General features: G+C 38.6%; 1 protein-coding gene across 1 annotated transcript in view; it reads right to left on the bottom strand.

The window, feature by feature from the left end:
- LOC111152224 (PKHD1, fibrocystin/polyductin) overlaps positions 1-26,238 on the bottom strand; it is a 459,207-nt gene that overhangs the window by 17,369 nt on the left and 415,600 nt on the right. Inside the window, exons 62-65 of the mRNA XM_022510630.1 lie at positions 17,978-18,113; positions 16,954-17,041; positions 9,316-9,423; positions 3,042-3,200 (exon numbers count right to left, since the gene is read on the bottom strand). Of these exons, the coding sequence (XP_022366338.1) occupies positions 3,042-3,200; positions 9,316-9,423; positions 16,954-17,041; positions 17,978-18,113 (491 nt within the window). The remainder of the gene's footprint in view (positions 1-3,041; positions 3,201-9,315; positions 9,424-16,953; positions 17,042-17,977; positions 18,114-26,238) is intronic.

Raw genomic sequence — 26,238 nt, 5'->3', positions numbered from 1 at the left:
GTTTTTCCTATTTGGGTACTTGGTAGGTTTTTTTTTAAGTGAATAAAGCCAGCCTATAACTTCCATGAAACAAGTGACCATAGTTTCTTCCAGTGATAAAATTCAAGCTTTCATGGGAAATTTAAAATTTGGGACAACTTTTATCAACTATAAGTTTTATAGATATTGAACTCTTAAAGTTTAATGTTGATATTAACAAATGCAGTTTTTAAAAAATTATAGAATGAAATATGTCAGCATTTGGAAAATCTTTATAACTCAGTGAAACAATATTTTTCCAAATGGCTAAAGCATAATATTTCAAAATCATGCATAAGTAAAAGCTCCACTCAAAGTCCATAATAGATTAGTGGCTTTTCATATACAGAGTATAGAACGTACATTGAGATGTACTTGTAAGTAACCATCTCTTGGCCATGTTGGGTGCAGTATCAAAGAAGATGATCCACAATTATCTGTGAATGTTATTAAAATACTCTTCCTCTTCTACTTGTACTTGTGTGAGGATAGATTTTCTTCACATACTTCAGCCAAAACAATACATTGCAGCCAATGTAATGTGGAAGCTGCTAGAGAATACAGCTGACTTTTCTTAAGACAGACATTAAAGAGTTTTATAAAAAGGCCAATCTTTTCATTATATATTTGGAAACATCATTTTAAATAAAAAACGATAATTATGTTGGCATATAATGCATGTATTACTGTTATTTTAAAGAAAATAAATAAATTTTACATTTGCTCTTTTAACTTCTAATTTGGAAGTATTAATAGATAAACATACATTGACAAAATCTCTTTGGGGTTTTCAATAATTACTGAAAGGGGAACAAGGTCCCAAGATCAAAATTTCATACACTGCTGACACAGACTGTACAGCTGAATTGGAGAATATTGTTCCATGAGGAAGATGGGGAATGATATTTATTATTCTAAAGTAATGAATGCTAATCCTAGAAGTTTGAAAAACACAGAAAGATTTAAAGAAGAAAATACAAATTACTCATACAAAACTGGTTACTGTACCTTTTTTACCTTTTTTTTTTTCATACAGTGTTTCCTGATCTCTTTTTATTTTTATAAGAAAGTTAGAAGTCTACATCCAATCAGGAAAATATGTGAATTTAGAATTTTTTTTTAAATTTTATTTATTTATCTTACAGACAGAGATCACAGGTAGGCAGAGAGGCAGGCAGAGAGAGAGAGGGAAGCAGGCTCCCTACTGAGCAGAGAGCCCGATGTGGGGCTCGATCCCAGGACCCTGGGATCACGACCTGAGCCGAAGGCAGAGGCTTTAACCCACTGAGCCACCCAGGCACCCCAGAAAATATGTGAATTTAATACAGGGAAATGTGTCCACAGATATTGAAAAGTTGAAAGAGTGAAAAAGAGAATACCAAGGTAATGAATGGTATGTTAGACTGCAGGAAGAATCTTCCTCTATAGTTGGAGAACAGAAGGAAGGAGATGGGTGAGCAGAACTTAGTGGGGGGGGGGTCCCTCCATTGCTGATAGGCTTAGCAGTAAAATGGAGGATGAGAATTAAATAGAATGTATCACAGAATTGCATGAAATTAAAAATTATGAAAGGTCTTTGCTTTCAAACCAAAAATCAACACACACACAAATGCACACACACTACTTTAGATGTAAAAACAAAGACCAAAAGACAATTATCATATGATCTCTCTGATATGAGGAATTTGAGAGGCTGGACGAGGGGTCATGGGGGAAAGAGAGGGAAAAAAGTAAAACAAGATGGGACCAGGGAGGGAGACAAACCATAAGAGACACTTAATCTCAGGAAACAAATTGAGAGTTGCTGGGGGTAGGGGAGGGGGAGGAATAAGGTGGCTGGGTTATGGGCAATGGGGAAGGTATGTGCTATGGTGAGTGCTGTGAATTGTGTAAGACTGATAATTCACAGACCTGTACCCCTGAAACAAATATTATATGTTAATAAAACAAAACAAAACAAAACAAAACAAAAAAACCCAAAAACCGAAAAACAAAAAGAACCCCAAAGACCAAAACCTGCATTCCACAAATCACAGGCAACAACTCAGGATGAGATCCCATTCTTCTTGAGAAAGACAAGGTACCCTTGAGTTTCCCTGCAGTTTGGCCAGCCCCATCAGGACAGGGAGAGAGGGAAAGTATATCACACTGATGCTTGGTTCAAAATAAAGAGTGCGTGGAGCTTCCCTCCCCCAAGATCTCTCAGAAACCCAAGCACTATGAGTCTTCCAGTAGTGGCTCCATGCTTCTTCCTCTTTCCTTTCTTTATTTTGACTTCTCTCTTTGCCTCACTTCTTTTGTACTCACGTTTGAGCACACAAGTGTTTCATCCACTCATTTGATGAGGGGAGCCAGGGACTTGCCAATACTTGGCCTGCCCCTCTACCTCCCTCACTCTAAGAGCAGAGTAGAAAGATAGAAAGAAGCCTCTTTTCCAGAACTTACTTCCCTCAGTGATGCTCCATGTCCCCAGTCGAAAAGAAACGATCTGCTTCCGGGAAAATGTTCAAGAAAATAGTTTTCATGCTCCTATGAGAGGGAAAAAACCCACCAAACATTCTCTTCCCTCTTCTGAATCTCTTTCCCTTCTTTCTTAAACTTACTTTTTGGAGGATTACTTGGGCAGTGGAACATAGTGTTTTAGAGAGTAGCATCTGGAGCCAAACTGCCTTTTTCTTGATTGTGTGACCTTGGGTAAGTTACTTAGCCTTTGTGTGCCTCATGCTACGCCCATAACACAGATCCTACTTCAAAGGGTTGTTATGAAGATTAAAAAATCCATGCATATAAAGTACTTAGAACCTGGCCCACAGTGAATATTCAATAAATACTCTCATTATTATCACTATTATTAGTTAAGGTTAATCAATCTTTGTTTCTACTGTATAAACTGAATAATTTGGTTCCATATGTTACAGTTTCATAAAAATTTCTCTTGGGGAAAGAAAAAGAAATGTTAGTGTATTATACATGATAACATTTCCCCACTGATATTTTCATTCCCAAAAGAAAAATCTACATACTTCTGCTTTTGCTTTTCTTTAACCAACAGCACACCAGACAGCATAGAGCCAGCCATGAGGCCACTGAGCATAGGGAAGCAGCCAAGATGATGGTTGACTTCTCTGACCTATGCACAGGTAAGACAGTGAATGACCTTGATCGAGCTGTAAAATTGGCTCCTGTTAAAAAAAAAAAAAAAGCTCCAGTAATAACATATTAATAGGACAAAAGATGCTGATATAATAAAAATACTGTGGAAGAGATATGTTTACAACAATACCTGTCACTTAGTAGGTTCAATAAATACTTACTGAATTAAGTGATTAAATGAACTAATAATCAATTGAAAATTTGTATTTCTGAAGAACTACAAGAATCCAGTTCCAACAATTAAATACAATTGTTCTTTCCAATTCTGTCCATTACCGATGGGGCATTCTTCCAATTCTCCCCTCTCATTCTCAGACTTATCTTTCCACCAATGCAAAATTTCAATTTCACTCTCACGTTCCACTAATTAGAATAGAAATGCTCTCAGCTCCAGAATGTGTGAAACTACTTGCTCTGACATATGTCTCCTATTTTTGAAAAATGGTATGTAAGACATCAAAACAGGGAACAGGCACTCCTACCACAGAGCCAAGAGAATTTTCTAACGTCCATGAGAATTTTGTTATCTGGAAAACTGAACCACACTATTAGTAGGAAAGTAGCAACTGGGATGACCATCAAAGGTATTATGCTAAGTGAGAGAGGTCCATCTCTGAAGGGTACATATTTTATGATTCCATTTATATGACATTGTAGAAAAGACAGAATTATAGTGATAAAGAACAGGTAAGTGATTGTCAGGGATTAGTGATAGTGGCAGGGGGAATGTGAGGACAGAGGAGCAGAATAAGGGAGATTTTTTGGAAATGTTCTATATCCTGACTGTGGTGGTAATTACATGACTCTGTTAAGGTATTTGAATCCACAAAAACACATGCAAAAATAAATTTTACTGTGTATTATTTTTTAAATAAAAAATTTAAATTTACCTATAATTTTGAGGGTAACAGATATGTTCATTATCTTTATTGTGGGGATGGTTTCATGGGAGTATATATTCATCAAAATCTATGAAACTGTGTGTTTGAAGTATTTGTAGTTTATCATGTGTCAATTATACCCCAATACAAAAATGAAAAATTTAAAAAAAAAAAGCTTGCCTACAAGCATGAGTTAGAGCCAGAGATTTTTAAGTAACACATCCAAATAAACCAGCCTACACCAAACCTCTGCTATCATCTGGATAAATGTAGGCAAAAACAGAGTTTTTATTCCTCTTACACTCAAGGAAACATCGTGCTATTCTTTGCTGTGCTTTCCTTGGGCTGAACCTGATTTATATATATATATATATATATAGTTTTGATTGAAAGTCACTGTCAGGTTTTCAGTCTCTTGACTCCTGGCTGACTTGGTCCCAAAGCTACCATAACAAAATTAGCTAGAAATGGTTCTCCTGTGTACATCTTATGCTTGAGACATACTTGGTTTGTTTGTTATTAGTTAGTTGCTTTTTACGAACATCTGAATAAGATAAATCTAGCCCAGAGATGGGGGAATGGATTTTACTGGTGATTTACAGAAGTATAACAAGATTCCTCATTCTTTTATCCATTTTCCAATGATTGCTCAGTGATTGTTTACTTTGCTAACAGAATAAGTCACTGTTCTCATTCTGAAGATACTTACAAGCTAGTAGATAAAATTACACATACACACACTCACACACACAAATCAGAATGTGACACATGTCAACAGAATAATGCAATCAATTGCTCTGGAAGGATATTTTCTGTCAATATGGTCAGGGAAAGCATCCAAAAGAGAATATTTAAGTGGGGCTTTGAAGGCTAAGCAAATAAAGGCAGAAAGGAGGAAAGAGCAATTGTTTAGGAAATTAGTGCGAAAAATACTGGTAATTAATGCTGGAAAGCATTTGAGATAAATTTTAGTGGGCAGTAAATGTCAACCAAAAGCTTCTTGACTATATCTTGAAGGCAATGAGGTGTCATACAAGGAAAAATTCTGAGCTGGGAAGTAGCATATACCAAGTGGGATATACGAGATCAGGCCATGAAAGTGTTTCAAACACAAATAATGGCAGAGGGGTTGAAGTCAATTAACTGATTTATAAGACCAGAGAAGTACCTGGGTCTAAGGGTAGAGACCACAAGCTTTTAAATATTTTTAGTAGCAGAATATTACAAAGCTACAATCTTAGACATCATCTCAATATCCTTACTTATAAAGAAATGAGCAGAAGACATGAACAGACAATTCTCCAAAGAAGAAATACAAATGGCTAACAGACACATGAAAAATTGTTCATCATCATTAGCCATCAGGGAGATTCAAGTCAAAACCACATTGAGATATGTCCTTACACCAGTTAGAATGGCCAAAATAACAAGACAGGAAACAACGAGTGTTGAAGAGGATGTGGGGAAAAGGGAACCCTCTTACGCTATTGGTGGTAATGCAAGTTGGTATAGCCACTTTGGAAAACAGTGTGGAGATTCCTCAAAAAATTAAAAATAGAGTTACCCTATGATCCTGCAATTATACTACTGGGTATTTACTCCAGAGATACAGATATAGTGAAAAGAAGGGCCATCTGTACCCCAGTGTTTCTAGCAGCAATAGCCACAATTGCCAAACAATGGAAAGAGTCAAGATGCCCTTCAATAGATGAATGGATAAATAAAATATGGTCCATATGTACAATGGAATATTACACAGCCATCAGGATGAATACCCAACTTTTGTATCAACATGGATGGGACTGGAAGAGATTATGCTGAGTGAAATAAGTTAAGCAGAGAGAGTCAATTATCATATGGTTTCACTTACTTGTGGAGCATAAGGAATAACACGGAAGACATTAGGAGAAGGAAAGGAAAAGTGAATTGGGGGATATCAGAGGGGGAGTCAAAGCATGAGAGACTGTGGGCTCTGAAAAACAAACTGAGAGTTTTGGAGGGGTGGGGGTGGGGGGGTTAGGTGAGCCTGGTAGTGGGTGTTTAGGAAAGCACGTATTGCATGGAGCACTGGGTGTGGTTCATAAACAATGAATCTTGGTTCACTGAAAAAATAAAATTAAAAATAGTAGAAATTGTTGTGCCTATGATGTGCCAGGTTTTTCTACACTCCAAAGATACAGTGCTGAACTCAGCATAACTCCTGCCCCTTTTGGAACTTAGGTTTGAATGGGGGTGGGGGGGACAGAACACAGGCAGTAGACAAACAAGCAAATACACTGATACCCTGGTCCCATGTGGCAGTAAGTGCCATGAAGACCAAAGTGAGATTGGCCGACAGAGAATGACTGGCAATGGGGCAGGACTGGGAATGGTGGTGGGGTTGACTGAGTGATGCAGAAAAGATTTTCCCGAGGAGGTGACATTTGGGGAGAAATCTGAGTGAAATGATAATTGAGTCATGTGAATTTCAGGAGGAAGAGTATCCTAGGCATGGAAATGGCAGGGACAACAGAGCCAAGCCAGATTTCTCTGGATTTGGTGGCCAGGAGCAGCCTGGGCTCCCCGGTCTCTTTTCAGCCCGGCAGCCCGGCCGGGCTGCAAGGAACGGGCAGAGAAACCACAGCCAGGTCATGGGGGTGATAGGGAAGGGGGAAAGGCTGGCTGGGAAGTCAGCAGAATTAAACACACAGAAATCCTTCTCTCTTGGTGGCATCTCAGATGTTCCAAAACGAATAAGTGAACCAGATTAGTCAACATATTAGAAAGACTTGTGAGGGTCCCATACACATCTGGTTGATTTCTCAGCTCCTCAGTTTCTACACTTCTAAAATATTGTTCTTCTCTCTAAGATATTCGTCCTCTATCTTCCATCTATTCTCTTCTAATTTAGACTTCAGAAATCTCATTCTGATAGAGCCTCGCCTCATCGACGTGGTTTGAAAATTATGAAGAATAATTTAAGGAAAATTGCTGAAGAAAAACTTTTCAAGATAATTCCCCAGCCTCTTTTACAAGTTATAGAGAAACCTAAAATAAAGCTGTAGTCTAGTAAATGTGAACACTAAGGCCAACTCCAAATCATAAAATGTTACTGAGAAGTTTTTGTCTACACCACGTTTTACAACTGGCTGTATAGCTTATTCCTCAAAATAACCTTGATGAAGTATTTGGTTAGTCTTGGTTAACTACTGAGGAAATTGAAGGACAAAGGTCCTTTAAATAACCTGACAAGTCTGGGACAAAATATCCAGCTCCGCATGGATTGTCCTTCTAAAATATATATACATGGGGATCCCATGATCCAGAACACTGAACATGTATCTCCATGGATCTGTCCTACATAAAGACACTTCCATAGGTACTTAAAAGATATTTGCCCTGCAAAATTAAGATTAATAATAATATAGTGACCTCAGAAGTCAAGTACAAAAAAATTGTCCAGGACTTGGATAAGGGGAAAAAATGATTACAGATCTGATCAATGTCAGACCATAGTATTTTCAAACAGGCCCATTCAAGGTTTATCAAATTCTCTGGAACATAGTATACATATGTGTATATATATGTATATAGGTAAACTGCAAATGATTTTTCTCCATTACAGATGTAAATGTATCTGTACACATGTAACACCAAAGATTACAGTTTTATTGCCCTATATCCAATGTGGCAAACTTATTTCAGCTGGCTGTGTGATGCACATCTCTCAAATGCTCTTCTCTGTAATGCTTATCTTTTCATTGTGGCCATGTTAAATGCTCTTTAAACCAGGTTTGCATCTTCGTGGTACACTGACTAGTGAGTTAAAGAACTTGTTGACAGGTGCTCATTGTATATTTTCCCAAGAGCTACAGTTTTCTCTTTTTGAGAAGTATCTTATGACAGTGGGAATTCAAGTTTCATAAGGAGAACTAATACATGGCCTTAATTAAACAGTTGTTGTAGGGCTTCAGATATCTCACATCAAAACATGGGATTTCCCTGGTTGTTTCCATTAACTAACTGGTTTAACTCTAGTGATGATTATTCGAATGTATTTTTTTAAAGATTTTATTTATTCCTTTGAGAGAGAGAGAAAGAGAGAGAGAGAGCATGAGAGGAGAGAAGGTCAGAGGGAGAACCAGACTCCCTGGGAAGCAGGGAGTCTGATGCGGGACTCAATCCTAGGACTCTGGGATCATGACCTGAACCGAAGGCAGTGGCTTAACCAACTGAGCCACCCAGGTGCCCTATTCAAATGCATTTTATAAAACTTTGCATCATCACATCCGTGTACAAACTGCTTCCACAGTTGTGTGGCTTTAGTATCAGACTAATTTTCTGCCCCAAATTAATAAGTGGTTATAAATATCTACTACTTTAGTTCAAATGTGGTGTCAGCATTTTTAGAATTCTTTTAGATGCTCTGTTAGTGGAGGAATTTCTTTCTGGTAAATCACAATAATGAATGGAAGAATTACATCTTCTTTTTCTTTTTCTGGTGTCTCTATGAGAGCTCAGTATTTTAAAAAACAGGATGTCAAAAACTACAATCTCAAAAACAAACAAACAAACAAACAAACACTCCTTTCTCACCACTCCTTGGTAAGAGGAGACCTGGCTCTACTCTTCATGGAAATGGGAGAGGATGATTTTGCATAGATTCCTTAGAAGTTAAATTAACATGCTATCTACTTCAAACTTACTGAGTAGTATTACCCTCTAATATAGCAAAAGTTGTCAAGAATGTTGCAGAAGGGAGAAGACCTTTCTTCAAGGTTTCCTCAAGATGAGTTGGAGCATATGAGCAATTTACAGACACCTTATATCTGTCCTTCTAAAGTGCCAGGACTTTGAATGGTTATGGAGCTGGAGGGAGGCACTGTGTGAGGAGGGCAGAACTGAAATATAAAATTTCACAATACTTAATATCCCATGACTCTCTTTTTTACTAATTAAAATATTCTCATTAATATCCAACCAAATGCCACCACATGTCAGAGAAAGAATAAATAATAATAATAATAAAAAGCATTCAAAGTAAATTTTAACAACTAGAAGAAAATGTATATTTAGATTCTTGCTTACCAGAATTCTCCAGGGACTTAATTTCTACATGAGTTCTTGTTTCTCATACCTTAATGATATAGTCAAGTGATTTTTTTCTCTAAACTGTGATGACTTCTTATTCATGATAGGAGCTATTCCCATTATAAAGGAGAAGGGGCTATTTTTTTTTTTTTTTTAAGAAACAGATAGTAAAAACACACTCTGCTAATATTACCTGGAGGGGAAGTGACAGTAAAAAGAAAGTGCCAATTTGACCCAGAGATCAAAACTGCCAAGTTGGAGAAGCTTACATAACCATCTTGACTTTCTGCCTGAGTACACCCTACAAACAAACACAGAAACAAAACGTAAATGTTAGTTACCTACTCAAGGCAGTTTCTTCAAGGCTTCTCTGTAAAGAGGCAACTGTGCACTAATGGAAAAAAAGATTTAATGAAACAGATTATAAAATCCATCAGGTTTTCCTTAGATAAATTGTGGAACCAAAAAATCCAAGAAATAGTAACAGTAATTGAAAGTTTGCCATGCCGGATGCTGTGCCTTAGATACATGATTTTAAATAAACTGTACAACAGGAAATAGATAACCTTATGAAAGGCGAAATTACTTGGTGTGGGGGTTATAGCCCCACGTCTGCCTGATTTCCAAGTTGACGTTCTTAACTACTCCAATATGTTGACTATTTCATTATTAAATGTCTGCCAAGAAAGAAAATCTACTATCTTATAGATGGTCAGTTTCTAGGGTCTGCCTCTCTTTTATTCAAGGGATCTGTAGTTTATGTGGTGGCAGAGTTAGGCCAACAGAGCAGGACCACAGCTATGCATCAAATCATGACTGATAAAGGCTACGTTGATTTAGCAACTTGGGTTGCCTTGGCTATGGTTCCCATGAATAAAATGCAAAAAAAAAAAAAAAGCAAGTTTACATCTTCTAACAATAGGCCATCCATTTTTAAAGTGAAAGAAGGCAACTTAACTCAGGATCACATTCACAACGCCATTAACTAGTCTTCTGACTCCACTACCCTCAAATTACTTTGCTAATTAACAGCTGCTACAGTTCACTCTGGAAATGTCATGATGATTGATATGATGGACAATGAGTTGGGAGAGTGGTCTTAAAGTTTATAAATTGGTTTGAGATCTTTAAGGCTGAAAGGTATCATAAAGTTATAATATTCTTAGTGTTAACATTTTTCAATTCAATTGCTTAATCTGTTTTGTGGAAACACTGTCTTTCCTCATCAATTTTGCAGAGCTAACTAAAACTTCTTTTTCGAAAGCATCTTTTCCTTCATCTCTTCAGCATCCCAAAATAAATAAAATGCCCAGAAAAATGGAAATAAATAAGCCAAGACTCAAATAAATGATAGGCGCCCAAGATAAATGCAGTTTATACACTTTAAAACCTATATGCATCAAAATTATGGTCAATAAACTCTTGCAAACAATGAACCGCAGAGTACAGATGTTCAACATGAAATCGTTTGCTGCAGTTTTTCCTTTGACAAACGTCCTTATTGTTCCCATCTTTGGAGGAATACAAAGCAGCATTTAATCGAAATGTGTCTGTCGAGCACAGTGAGTCTGGCTTGTAGAACAGCCGCCAAACTGCCTAATGGAAAGTGTTTTAGCTCCAAATGGGTTTGCTTTTGTGTTAAATACCAGCTTGCCTCAGAGATCTCTACAAAGATTCCCATATATATCTATGATATTCTCAGATTTGAAGCATATGTGCCCAAAAGCTGAGGCAGTTGCTGTCAAGGACAGTATATTACTCCAGGGTTCATCATATCTCTAGAATGGTAATTGTAAAATATACAAATGCCATCGACAGGCTCCCTGATCAAGCTGGTATAAGCAGCTGGGGGAACTTGGCTGGGGGAACTTGGGATGAGGTGGGGTGCTGGGCTTGAAGCAAGATTGAAATTGACCACGTGACTTAGCAGTGAGTGCTACCTGAATGGGTTTCTCTGGGGCATACGGTTTCCAAAATACCCAATTCTCCCCCACAACTATCCTCATCCCTGGCAATATTAGCAAACTGGCATGTCATTAATGTTGAGACTGTATTTTTTTTAATATTAAGTACATATTTTTCCTACAACTAGGATCTGTAATTAAATATGAAAGGGTCTATAGGACCCTTCAATAATTATCTTCCAGTACATAAATTTACTTTTTTTGTTATTTGATTATAACCTGCTTTTTTACTGAGGGGGATCTGCCGAGATAAGTATAAAAGGTTTAGACTAGACATACAGATATGGTTTTGTTATTATTGTTCTCCTCCGGGAAATACTTAGAATAAGCTAGGTCATCCATCCCAAATGGTTTTGGTTCTATTCTTTCTACAGTTAAAAAGAAGTATTTCATGATGGTTCCAAGAGCCATAAGAAAAAAGCTGTTTTGGTGATGTGGACATTCTAAAAACACAAAACGCCACAAGCTCATTTTCCCTACTTTATGACACACACAAAAATGTGAGCATAGAAATGACTTCAGCCCATTCCTTATGCTTCCTCAGTAAATCTTCCAAGGAAAATAGTTCTGACAATACTAATCCAGATGAGTCAGAAGGCTGAGTATGATATGGTTCATTAAATAAAATAGCAAATGGTTTCATTCATTTTGCATAGTCACAATATGATTCTAAGCTAGTCAATGATGATATATTTGAATAACTGAAAGAGAAATAATGAAGGCTTGGGGGAGGGTGTGAGGACTGGAGCAAAGTAAAGCATGGAGTCTGAATAAGGTATGGTCCAGAAGAAAGTACTATGGATGGGGCGCCTGGGTGGCTCAGTGGGTTAAGCCTCTGCCTTCGGCTCAGGTCATGATCCCAGGGTCCTGGGATTGAGCCCCGCATCGGGCTCTCTGCTCAGCGGGGAGCCTGCCTCCCCATCTCTCTCTGCCTGTCTCTCTACCTACTTGTGATCTCTGTCTGTCAAATAAATAAATAAAATCTTTAAAAAAAAAAAAGAAAGTACTATGGATGGGGAAAACAGAGATCATGGGTAAGGTGGTAGGTATGGGTAGTATATGAAGAATGGTGAGTCATGAAGTATGAGCAAGGTGTAGAGTATGAGTAAGGTACAAAATATGGGTAAACATATGATGTAGGAATAAGGGAGGAATATAGGTAACTGAACTGCACATGTAAAAATGGTTATGACAGCAAGTTTATGCTATATGTATTTTATCACACTATTTTTAAAAAAGGGAATGTGGAGTTAGGCTTAGGGTTTTAGAGTAAGTTACAGAGTAAGTTATAGAGTATGGGTAATGGACTGAATGTTTTTGTCCCTCCAAAATTCAAATGTGGAAACTTTATCCCCAGTGAGCTGGGATTTGGAGGTAGGACTTTTGTGGAGTGACTAGTGATAAAAAAAAAGACTTTTTTTTTTTATAAAAAAAGACTCCAAAAAGCTCTCTTGCCCCTTTTGCCACTTAGTGAGAAGATGGCCATCTATGAATCAGGAAGCCTGTCTTCTCTGGGTGCCAAATTTGCCAGCACTTTGATCTGGGACTTCCTATTCTCCAGAACGGAGAGAAATAAATTTCTTTGTTTACAAGCCACTCTGCCTGTGGTTTTCCGTTATAGCAGCCTGAAAGGACAAAGATAGGTATGAGTGTGTCTAAAGTCTGGAGTATGGATAAGATATGGAATATGGGTATAATATGGAATAGAGGATAGGGGTAGGTGAGCTTCAGTTTCCAGGTGAGGTAGTTGATGTACACATTACTAAAATATGAAAAAAAAGCTGAAAATTGATATTTTTGACACTATTGTCTTAAGGTCAGAGAGTAAACAAATTACTGTTCTGTCTTATAAATCTCATATCAAAATGTCAGAAATAGCTAAATGGCATTGAATAATGGACAGAATGACATCATCAAAACAGGCAGTTTAAAACTACCTCCTAATACAATTTTGAATGTTTAGTTTTTACTGGCCAACGTTGGGTAGCTTTGCTTAATTATCTTACTTTCTTTTTTTTTTTTAAGATTTTATTTATTTGACATATGGAGATTACAAGTAGGCAGAGATGCAGGCAGAGAGAGAGAGGAAGGGAAGCAGGCTCCCTGCTGAGCAGAGAGCCCGATGCGGGGCTCGATCCCAGGACCCTGAGATCATGATCTGAGCCGAAGGCAGAGGCTTAACCCACTGAGCCACCCAGGCGCCCCAATTATCTTACTTTCTTAATGATGTGGCTTGTTTCTGCGAACTTGCACATCCCCATCACATTGGGCTGTCCTCTTTCCTCAGAATTTTAAACCTAAGGAGTTTCAGGCTTAACTGCTTTGGTAAAGAAATGACCAAGAAGACAAAAATAGGAGTCAGCAATATGGATGTTACTTTCACCAAAGTCAGTAAAATATACATTGTTATGACTGGAAGAATAGGAAACATGGAGTCTATGAGGTGAGTCTCACAGAATAAGCAGCATTTCCTGGGCCTTTAAAATTGGATTGTACAAGCAGAAAGTGGACAGAGTGCTCAGGAGAGTAACAACACTGTGGAAGTTTGGGAAAATCATTTTTGTGTATAGGCTGAAAAGATTTAGTTTATTGATAAGTAAGTAGATAGGGTAGGGAATTTATAGGCCACAATAGTTGAAAGGCAAATTAGAAAGAGATAGCAGACAAATTTATAGCTCTAATAAGAAAGGAAGAGAGTGAGACAAGCCTGAAACAGTAAAGGTTTTGAAGCTATGAAATATTTAATCATGAAATGTCAATTGCCTCCTCAGGAACATTTTTTTTTAAAGATTTTATTTATTTACTTGACAGACAGAGATCACAAGCAGGCAGAAAGGGAGGCAGAGAGAGAGGGGGAAACAGGCTCCCTGCTGGGCAGAGAGCCTGATTTGGGGCTCGATCCCAGGACCCTGAGATGATGACCTGAGCTGAAGGCAGAGGCTTAACCCACTGAGCCACCCAGCTGCCCCCTCACCCTTTTATTAAAGATTTTATTTCAAGAACATTTTCAGAAGGGACTAATTCTGTTTTCTGGAATTGATGAGGGGTACCTTTACAGGAAAACAAAAATATAAGCTAAATAAAACAGTGATATAAAGCAAATTCTGGGACTAATTCATTTAAAACTGTTTTGAGTGATAATTCACTAATTTGGAAACTTTATCATCAAAATTGTGTATCTTTCCTTTTTTTAAAGCTGTGTAACAAAGAACGAAAGGACAATATCATCAGGAGAGACAGGTGCTATATATCGGATGTTACTAACAGTTTAGGCCAAAAAATAAATGCAACTAACAGGAATGGCAAGATTTAGTATTTCTACAATGGTCTTACTCCTATACAATGTGGCATGTCATGTATTTTACAGAGTCCCTGTGAAGGCGCTTAGGCTCACAGCCAGGGTAGAGCAAGAAATAACAGTAAAGTCATGGCTTATTTTTGGAATCCAGTTACTTTATGGATAGGCTGATATTTTGAACTGGTAGATGAGTCATTTACAACAACCCAAAACCAACAGAAATGTCCTAACCAATTCATGAAGTACATAGAAATCTGATAAGCTGATTTTTTAAAAGAGTTAACAATATATCTTTTACCTTGCTTCTAATGGTTGCCTGTGTGTTTAATGCCATTGGTGTTATTTGATGTCCATAGTGAAATCAATGCCATGACCAAGGTCAAGAAACTTGCTTTTCTTCTAGGGGTTTTATAGATTCAGGTCTTACGTTTGAGATTTTGATCCATTTTGAGTTACTTTTTCTGTAAGGTGTAAAATAATGCTCCAATTTCATTCTTTTCCGGGTGGATATCTAGTTCCTCAAAATTATTTGCTAAAAAGTCTATATCCTTTCCCCATTGTGTGTTCTTGGCTCCCTTGTTGAATATCAGTTGGCCATGTATGTGTGGATTTATTTCTAGGCTCTTTATTCTGTTCAGTTGGTCTATACCTTTGTCTTTAGGCAAGTACCATACTGTTTTAATTTTTGTAGTTTTGTAATATACTTTGAAACCACAAAGTGTGATGCTTTCAATTTTGTTTTTCTTTTTCAAGATTGCTTTGGCTTTTCAGGATCTGCTGTGGTTCCATATAAATTTTAGAGTTGTTTTCTCTATTTCTATAAGAAATGCTATTAGGATTTTGATAGAGATTGCACTTAATCTGTAGATTTCTTTGGGTACTGTGGACATGTAAAGCAAAGTTAGACAAGTAGGATTATATCAAACTAAAAAGCTTCTGTGCAGCAAAGCAAATAATCAACAGGGTGAAAAGGCAACTTACAAAATGGGAGAAAATATTCACAAGCTATATATCTCATAAGGTGTTAATTTCTAAAATATGTAAGAAACTCCTACATCTCAATAGGATAAAAAAAGCTAATAACCTGATTTAAAGAAATAAGCTAAAGATTCAATCAAACATCTCTCCAAAGAAAACCTACAAATGGCCAACAACTATAGTATATGAAAAGATGCTCAACATCACTAATCATCAGGAAAATGCAGACTAAAACTACAATGAAATATAACCTCACACCTATTAGGATGGCTATTATAAAAAAGAGAAAGAGAGAGAGAGAAAGGAAGGAAGAAAGAAAGTAAGTGTTAGTGATGACGTGGAGAAACTGGAACTCTCATACACTGCTGATGGGAATGCAAAATAGGGCAGCCACTATGGAAAACGGTATGGAGATTCCTCACAAAAATAGAAATAGAATTACCATATAATCCAGCAAGCCCACTTCTGGGTATTTATCCAAAATAATTGAAATCAAGATCTCAAATAGGTATCCAAACCCCCATGTTCATTGCAGTATTATTCATACTACTTAAGACATGGAAACAATCTAAATGTTCGTCGACTGATGAACAGATTTAAAAAAGGCAATGTGTGCATCAATGGCATACTATTCAGTCTTAAATAAAGAAAATTCAGAAATATGCAACAACACAGGTGAATCTTAAAGACACGATGCTAAGTGAAATAAGCCAATCACAGAAAGACAAATACAGTATGAATCTACTTACATGTAGTATCTAAAATAGTCAAACTCATACAGGCAAAGAATGCAATGGTGGTTTTTTTTTTGTTTTTGTTTTTGTTTTTATATGCACAACTTCAGGGAAAGTAAATGAAACTAGCAGTGGTACTAGGACTGAACAAGAAGGCAACAGAGGACAAAGAAAGGTGGAGAGGGGAAATTAAACTCTGAGGACCTGCTCTGGACCATGTGCTTTGCATTTGCCATTGTATTTTTTCTTCATAACCCTGAGAGTGTTTCTATTTCCCCATAGAAACCACATCATAGGGGTGCCTGGGTGGCTCAGTTGGTTAATCACCCAGCTCTTGATTTCAGCTCTCAAGGTCCTAAGATTGAGCCCCTGTGTGGGCTTTGCACTCAGCAGGGAGTCAGCTTGGAATCTCTCTCTCCCTCTCTCACTGCCCCCCCCACCTCACGCCCCTTCTGTCTATCTGTCTGTCTTTCTCTCAGATAAATAAATAAATCTTAAGGGGGGAAAAAAAAAGAACCATATCATACCTGTGCCTTGCTCCCTGGGCCAGTCCATGATACTGTACCAGAATCATTTGTCTTGGGGGACATGCCCTTTTTCTTATGTCATATTGGGGATATGGTTATGACAAAAGTGCTACTTCATCATGCAAGGAGAGAAGAGGAGGAGGCTCCTTAAGTATTTACTGCCAGTCTAATCTTGCTTTTCACAGATATGGCATTGTAGACTGGGGATAAAGGAGATTTCTTCCAAATTACCCAAGACACTATTACCAACCTTGCTAGGAATTCTAATGGCTACAAACATTTTCTTGCAGATGTTGTAGTGACAGGTGTCTGAATGTCACAAGGACCTACCTTTCAACACTGAATCTGATGTCCCTTCCAGGGAAACAGAAATGACCCAAGGCTCTGAGGGGGGCCCCAAGGACTCTATTCTCCGATTCTGGAAATAGAAAAAACAGGATGGGAGGAGTTGGATTGAGAAGAGAATTTTTGTGAAGTTATCTAAAACAGAAAAGAAATCAGACTCATGAAACACAACTCAGTAAAGACAGGCAAAGGAAGGAAAGTGATGAATATTTTCTCTCTTGTGTTAAAATATATCAAAATTAGCTCATCGCGAAAAGAGAATGGAGATTATTGAAGGAGAAGTTGAGGCAGGTTAATGAAGAGGAGAAAGGAAAGCTAACTTTACAGAAGAAGAGAGTGGCATTACATGTTGAAGATTAACAAGGAAGCCATGTTTGAGAAAAAGAAGAAGGACCCAGCCGACTGCCAGATTCCCTCAGAAGGGCCAGGTTTCTAAGTGTGGACCTCAATGTTACAGGCTTCCTCCACGCACAAACATGTCAGGGGTGCATTTTTATGATAAAGAATAGAAAGCTGATTTAACTGCCATATTTCCCTTCCTTCCCCCCATGACTTGAGTAAATACAGAAAAGGTAAAGTAGAATCAGAAGGCATGGACACTAAAATCAGAATTAAGCACAGACGCCTTCATTGATGATTTACTTAACCACATATAAGAGAAATCATTTACAATAACATAAAACTGTAATGCAGATGTGATAGCAGACATTCTTTCATTAGCATACGAAATGACTTCTTTGGAAAGGCTAGATTTCCAGAAGATACAAGAAACCCGCTTCAAGGAGTTGCTGAGGAAAAGCATTAGACTTTTGTTTTTACTCTTGATCAAATTCTGGGCACTCATGAAAGTGGAAGGAAGTCAGCTGTGAGGTGGACGGCAGACGACAAAATCTGTAGAGGTTCTCAGTGCAGCTGATAGTACTTGGGGGCTACTCGGTATATGTGTGACGTGTACCAGACACGACATGCTCCCAGCTCTCAATAGGCACTGTTCCCATGAACCAGTTACCTGCTTATCCAGAAAAATGAGCCGTGGTTGTACTGTAAGCTCTTTTCCCACTTCTCCATCTGAAGGCTGGACCAGGACCGAGAGAGCATACGGCCGAACATATATCAAGTTCTCAGTTTTAAAACTGGTTGTATTTCTGGCATGTGTTGACAAAAAAGAGAATACATCCATAAGGTTACAGCTATCATGGCAGGAACGATTGCTAAAGTGCATTATTACCCAGTGAAAATATTTGCATTTGCTATTGTTTCTAGAAACTTCGTAATGTGGTATATAGAAAATACGACCTTACAACTCAAGAATAATTAAATGTTTACTTTTTATGTTTGCTTAGCATTGGTAAAGGATGGACTGGGTATGCAGGAGGGGTGGGAAGAAGCACAAATTATGAACTTAGACTTTTATCACCATTCATTAATATCCACCCCAAAAATGCCGTATCAGACTAAAATATTTAGAAGGTGCAGATATGTCCACTAGTTTGCTCGTAAACCAGCTCTCCCCCAAAAGGCTCTGATTTGTGATGTTTTCCAATTTTTATGGGATAAAGACTTTGAGGATGCCTGATTCTGTGGTACCAAGATGATGTCACCGAAAAGAACTGGAAGAGATGCCTAAGAGCAATTCGGGCAACAACACTCTTTTACATAGAATAGCTCACGTAACCCTCACAACAACCCTTCCGTATTCACATTCTCCACAGTGTGCTTGCACTGAATAGGCTACGTAACTATGGAATTGATTGATTAATCTATTTTAATTGAATGAAGCCCTTAGGGCGAATAATAACTTAAAATTCATATATGCTGAGCACTTACTGTGTACCAGGTACTATTCTAAGCTTTCCACATGTAAACCCATTGAATCTTTAAAATAACACTGTGATTTAATGCACTTCTTAAACTTGAACTTAAACTTGAAGAAACTGACACCCCAAAGGGCTTAAGTAACTTGCCAAAGGTGTGACAAATGGTTAAGTGTATGATCAAGGCCTAGAGCAGTTAACCAGGGGCACCTGGGTGGCTCAGTGGGTTAAAGCCCCTGCCTTCGGCTCAGGTCATGGTCCCAGGGTCCTGGAATTGAGCCCTGCATCGAGCCCCGATTCGGGCTTTCTGCTCGTCGGGGAGCCTGATTCCTCCCCTCTCTCTGCCTGCCTCTCTGCCTACTTGTGATCTCTGTCTGTGAAATGAATAAGTAAAATCTTAAAAAAAAAAAAAAAAATAGAGCAGTTAACCAATGAGCTATATTGTTTCTCACCTCTTTCAAGTACATTAATTGCTGATGTGACTTAGCAATAAAATACAATAAATACAAAATAAAATAAATGGTTCGTGATACCTCAAAACATCTTTTTTCCCAAAGCTTCGGTGTATTTGATGAGCAACCTAGCTTTATTAAAGAACACACGGGTTATATATCTACTGTCTTTTTTTTTTTTTTTAAGATTTTATTCATTTATTTGACAGACAGAGATCACAAGCAGGCAGAGAAGCAGGCAGAGGGAGAGGAGGAAGCAGGCTCCCTGCTGAGGAGAGAGCCCGATGCGGGGCTCGATCCCAGGACCCTAGGATCATGATCTGAGCCGAAGGCAGAGGCTTTAACCCTCTGAGCCGAAGGCAGAGGCTTTAACCCACTGAGCCACCCAGGCGCCCCTATATCTACTGTCTTATTAAGCCTATCATATGTTATACATCACAGTCAGGCAATAGATTTTTAGCAAGTACGTGGAAATATACAGACATCACATATCTCATGTATTACCCTAGTATAGAGCACCCATTGTTGACTTACTCTCAAAACAGCTTAGGTCAGTTCTAAAAAGGTTTTGAGTTAAAAAAAAAAAAAAAAAAGTAGCCTACCCTGTCCCAATTAAATACTCGTAAGTCAACTACGTTATCCCCCCAACTGGTTGTTTTTTCCTCTCTCATCTAAGGAGAAAAGGATAAAATATTTATTTGGCATGGAAGGTGTATATCAGGCAAAGACGACAATTATTCCTAAAAAGAGGAAAGAGTAGCAGAGCAGATGCTATGGATCACGAACTATGAAGTTTCTGTAGGGAGCACTTTCTCTCTTGCTCCTCGGAGAATCCTGGGAAATGGAGACAGGGTGGGAAGATGTGGTCCTAAGAATCCCCTTTGGTCGTCTATGGGCCACGGCAGGACCTCTGCGCTAGAATCACTCACTGGGAATTCAGCATACAGCAGCCTAATCATCATTTATTAGTTTGCTTAGCCTGAGTGAAAAAAGCCTTTCTTTTTTCTCCTTTTTTTTTTTTCTTAAGGGGAACAATTTAAATCAGATTTTTTTAAAGCCATGCTATTAATTCTATTCTTCCATGGCCCCAGTTATTGGAAAATTCTAACATTGCTACCGGATCCTATTTCCCCCCTAACTCATTTCTTAAACGCTTTCTGAAGTGGGGTGGGGTGCAGGCTAGCAATGGGCTTAGGGAAGCCAAAAACTCCAGCGGAGATCCTGACATAAGCACGTTGATGTCTAGAGACGAAGACATGGGAGCCAACTGCCTGAAAAGGCGCTGGCTGAAAGGCCCGTCCCTGACACACTTTAAAGTTTATTGTGAGCAAACATCTCTTATTAAATGTAAACAGCATCTCACTGGAGGTCAGAGACTTGCTGCTACAGCATATCCCAAGGTAATACCACTTTAAGCTCCACATAAACTCTTAAGCAGTTTCTATCCTAAAACCTGACCGTAGGTGGTACAGTTTTTTACGATATGTTATAATAGTGCAATAAATCTGTTAGCTTAAAATCGAATCTCCGTGGCCTTTTAGAGAAATCATCATTAAATGCAGGGTCCTGTTAATGATGCCATCGAAGTGAAATTGTTTAATCTGCTAAGGGGGTGAAAGGTCACCAAATGAATTTTTTATAATACATCAACTTGACACGCAATAGGGAAAACTGTAATAGATAAAAGCAAAGGAAAAGGGCACTGTCTTCTTCTGATAGGTCAATAGCAGCCAAGAGAGTCACTCATCCACTTTCCTTTCACGATGGGGCTCCTTTTGCATTTAATATGGACACCCAATTAATACCTCAGCACCACAGACAACCTCATTTTAGGTGACTTATAGCAATTTCTCCCCCTTCCCTGAAATGAAAGTGATCACAATACATCATAGCATTGTGCGAATTAACGTTAATTGATTCAAGTTACCAAGCAATGATGGGCCACTTATATAATCTAGGCGTTATTGGGTGCTAGAAGGGATGGAGGGAAGATTAGATTCCAGTGTCCGTTGCTGTGACGACGGGAGTCACCTGACGTCTTGTTAGACAGTTGTAAGGTTCTATTGCTGGCCCCAGTGGGGTCGTCAGTAAACTGGAGTGATGTCCAAACATCATTATATGCTGCTCCGATATTAAAGCAAAGGGATTAGCAACTTATTGCAAGCAACCTGGATTTGTCATTGTGCTGTCGTTATCCAATTTCCAACTGCTAATGTGACTGTAGCCTGCGGGCAGAAGGACCTACAGCCAAACTTTAAAGAATGGGGGAGGAAAGTTCCCTCCAACCCTCCCAGTTTTAACCACTATTTAACGGCTTCCAATACCCAATCGGGTATGTGAAAGAATTTTTTTTCCCCTTTAATGCTTAAACATAAGCTAAAAAACAACAACAATAACAACAACAAACAACAAGAGAATGCAGACATTTTTCCACTTCAGAGATCACCACTGTTCATGCCAATTCTTGCTTTTCAATCTGCCAGATCCTGAAACACTTACTCTGCAGAGGACAGGATTATTTCTATTTGCATGGCAAACCTAGCAAACAAAGAAATAAAGCCTAATGAAAGCTGGCTCTGGGCAAGACCCAGGGGGGTGGGCTGAAGGTAGGGGCATTAGAGATCCTTCCTTGTTCCTTCTTCAACCTTCGCCTCCTCAAAGGGACCCACTCAGGTTCCTGTGAGAGTGCCCATGTTTTGATTAAATGTTTCAGGGGTCCTGCATTTTCAATCAGTCCTGTTTTAACCAGGCTAGATAGGGCAGAAGCTTAATGAGCCATGAGGGGGCTTGAATTCCAAAGAAGTTTGCAAGATTTCATACCCTAGAAGAAGAAAGTAAGTTCTCCAGTCAATTCAGGTTAAAAAACACATTAACCCTTCTACTCTGGACAAATGTTCTAGGTACTGTGAATGTGCAGAGATAAACAAAACACCATGACCTCTGTCCCTCAGGAACACAGTCCCCTCTTCTCACACATCCCCCCACCCCATATAGTTGGTAAGACAAGAATGACTTTCCTGGCTATCTCTCAGAGTATACACATACCATTTTACTTATATTTCCCAGTCCTTATGCTCCCTATTAAACTTAGCCAGATGCCTTTAGCTGCTGTCAACTCCTAGGGAGAGAAGAGGGGAGAAATGTCTTGTGATCAGATGATTTCCTTATGGCACAATAACGAAGCGTGTCCAAACCCAACACACTGTAAGAAGCCAGCACACGTTACTGTAGTAACACGATGACGAATCAGTACCACCATGTACTTCCTCTGCTCTCAGGTCTTTACCTGCCTCTGGAAAGCCACTACCTATCTTGGCCTGGCCAGCTTCAAGTTCTGGTATACTCCTCATTTGGTATGCTTCTTGCTCTGCTTTAATACTTATTATTAAACTCTGTGGTTCTTTGAAATTATTCATTTTGAATTGAGGCTTGAGCCACCCTAGGTGTAGGCTGTAGTGAATAGGCAGAGAAATGGGCAGAGAATAAGCCTGGCACATCTTCCCACAAGGTCAACCCAATGGTTAAAACCTAAATATTTTAGATAGAAACTCATTTAAAATAATATTTTATAATAAATTTATCATGACTATCTTATCTGGGATAATGGAAACTCTGAATACATTCTTTAGGACCAGAGACGAACTATTCAAAATATCCTGTTTGCATTAGGGGGCTGTAGCAGTCACACAGTGGCCGGGAAATGCAGATCCAAGATTTATTTGATGGAAGAGATCTAATACACGATATTGGCTACACAGGAGTATCAGAACAGCAGAGAAGCCAAACAGGTTACATTTTCACTGTTTGCAACAAATATTTAATGATCATTTCTTGTGCATGACAGTGGGTTTAGGCCACTCTTGGGAATATAATGTAAGTTGAAGCATTAACCTAATAATTATTATAAAGATAAAAATATACTAAAGTGAATATAACTGAAGTCAATTTTATGAAAAACTAGACTAATGGTGAAGCAGGTTCATACTGAATTAATTACTTTGTAATTATATATAGGATTAGATTTAATATAATATATTCTTGTTAAATATTTGTGCAAATGTGGGGCGCCTGGGTGGCTCAGTGGGTTAAGCCGCTGCCTTCGGCTCAGGTCATGATCTCAGGGTCCTGGGATCGAGCCCCGCATCGGGCTCTCTGCTCAGCAGGGAGCCTGCTTCCTCCTCTCTTTCTACCTGCCTCTCTGCCTGCTTGTGATCTCTCTCTGTCAAATAAATAAATAAAATCTTTAAAAAAAAAATATATTTGTGCAAATGTTTGTTTTCTCTATTCATTAATTTTTAAATCTCTAGATTTTCATAGGAGCCATATAATTTTTTGGACATAATAGCTGTTCAATGACTGCTTGGGAAATCCAAGACATTGAAATGTGAGTTTGTACGAGTCCTTATTATATTTACCTACAACTTCACCACCCATACAGAGACCTTAACTACTTGGTTTTGAGGTAGCAGGGTTCAATTTTGGAATTAGAACTATATGTGAATGTGAATGGGGACCGGCTAGATGCAGATATGTCAACTGCAGCAATGGATTACAATTAACATCTTGTTTATAAGGAAAATAGCAGAGAAACATAACCTGCAGAAGTAGAATCAAGGACTTAGTGATCTGGAGCCATGATCCCTAAAGGTATCACGGCAGAAACAGGACTGTGAAATAAATGATAATTTTAATGATGACCATGAATCATCAATAAAAATGAGAATGGTTTACATTATTTCCTGTTTAATAAGTCTGGATAATATGTTGTGGTTTTTTTGTTTGTTTTCAGTTCAAGGGATGAATGCATTTAAAATGTAGCGATAAAAGCAACAGTGTTTAACTAAATGGAAAGTTTGACTAAGCAGAGCATCTCATTTACCCACAAAGCCAGCTATATGAAATACCATTACGACAATTCTGCCATTCACCTGACAACAAAGCAACGAATTTGTATTGTACCGAAAAGAAGAAGTAGCACAGAAACATTCTTCAATGGCAGGTCAGTGGTTTTGCCATGAAGGCGGAAAGAGACAAGCTGGTTATTCAGAAATCTCTTCCAGAAAGAACATTCTGCCAGTCTTGGGAAGAATGTCCTCACAGGTTGGTAGGAGATTCTGTTCCTGTATACTCCGGACAGCTGTGTCCTAGAGAGCAGGTGCCTAAGGGTATGGAGAGCAGGTGCCTAGGGATATGCAGAAGATGTTAAAGGAGACTGTCAGTTGGCTGTTTGTTGTTAATCTCACCAATGGTCTCAGCTAGCTCTCCTCTCTATACTAAGATGATGGGCTCAAGAACACACAGGCCCTCCTACAGTGTCTTGCTCACCCTCACTAGATCTGTTTTCAGGAGCCAAGGATCCTGGCAATGTCATTAACAGATTTGAGACAGCGTATTAGATTTTTATTGCTGTGTAACAAATGAATACAAATTTAGTGGCTTAAAATAATACAATTTATTATTTTGGGGGTTGTGGATCAAGCGTGCAGACTGGTGTGGCTAGGTGTACTGCTAGAAGCTCTCAGGGAGAATCCACTTCTAAACTCCTCAGATTGTGGGTGGAATTTATTTCTTTGTGGCTATAGACTGGAGGTCCATGTTTCCTCACTGGTCATCAGCCAAGGTCCATTCTCTATTTATTCCACCTGCTTTTTTTTTTTTTCCATGTGATCTCTTCCATCTTAAAAACAGTGACATGTCAAGCCTCTCACACCTTGAATCTCTCTGTGTTCCTCTTCTGCCAGAGCAGGAGGAAGCTCTCATCTTTTAAGGGCTCACAATATTATTTGGGCCAAACTTGATAATCTTGGAGAGTCTGTCTTTGGGTCAACCATACCACAGAACATACTGTATTTAATGAAGGGCTATGTGACCATATTCACAGATTCCTGGGACTAGGGCAGCCCATCTTTGGGAGGCCCTTTTAGAAATTGTGGCAACCATAAAGAGCTTTGGCATTTCAACATTTAAACGTCCATAAAAGATTCAGATACATTTAATTTATTTTAAAGGTATTTTTAAAATTTTGTTTATAGTGAAGCAGGGGAAAGGGAGAGAGAAGAGGAGAAAGGAAGGAAAAAAATTTAAGAGAGCAGAGACACCTGGGTGGCTTAGTAGGTTAAGCCGCTGCTTTCGGCTCAGGTCATGATCCCAGGGTCCTGGGATCAAGTCCCGCATCGGGCTCCTTGCTCGGCGGGGAGCCTGCCTCTCTCTCCGCCTCTCTCTCCACCTCTGCCTGCCTCTCTGCCTGCTTGTGTGCTTTCTCTCTCTCTTTCTGACAAAAAAAAAAAAAAAAAATTTAAGAGAGCAAAAATCAAGTTCCTACTGAAACAAAGGTAAGCAATACAAAATATGTCCTGCCAGGATTCCAGATAAAAGACAGAATATAGAAATAAGACTCCTGTGCAGAATGTCTGGTTTAAAAAGGGCAGATTGAAATTATGTTTATCTCTGTGTCCCCTACTCCACTGAAATTACTTAAAAGAATACAAATAAATAAAAATGGTGTAAACAAAGACGTTAAGAAGGCAGGAGAAGAGAGAAGTATTGACAACAGAGGTCAATGAAGTTTTGGAAGATGGAAAACAGGTTCATGGAATTGACTTAGCCTAGCAGACAGAATTTAAATCCACATGTCTCTTGAAGAGGATAAAGACCAGGAGAGGCCAATTCACTTTGCATTATTTAATTAAAAAGTAGAGAGAACTCCATTTCTACCCGGACCCCCATTAAAGAAGTTAATAACTTTTGGTAGTAAGCTGGTAGTATGCCCCTTAAAAAGTAAATGCCCAATATGGCCTCAGTTTGTTGAAACACATGCAAACCCATTATATTAACACGAGTGAACCTCTCAGGAACATCCTTGGTAGTTTTCACTGAAAAGGCCTGCATCCTGGGGCTGATTCTGCTGTGTCAAGGTCAGTTCATTAGCTTGTCAATGGCTCTGCACTGGGTTCAATGGAAGCCCCAACTGACACTGATCAAAGTTGAAAGAAACAGGGCTGGCC

Source organism: Enhydra lutris, unplaced genomic scaffold (assembly GCF_002288905.1).
Source record: "Enhydra lutris kenyoni isolate GAN:26980312 unplaced genomic scaffold, ASM228890v2 scaffoldscaffold28, whole genome shotgun sequence".
In the NCBI taxonomy this organism is placed as follows: Eukaryota; Metazoa; Chordata; class Mammalia; order Carnivora; family Mustelidae; genus Enhydra; species Enhydra lutris.
The sequence above is the reverse complement of the archived record's forward strand: the minus strand, read 5'-3'. Positions and strand labels throughout refer to the sequence as shown.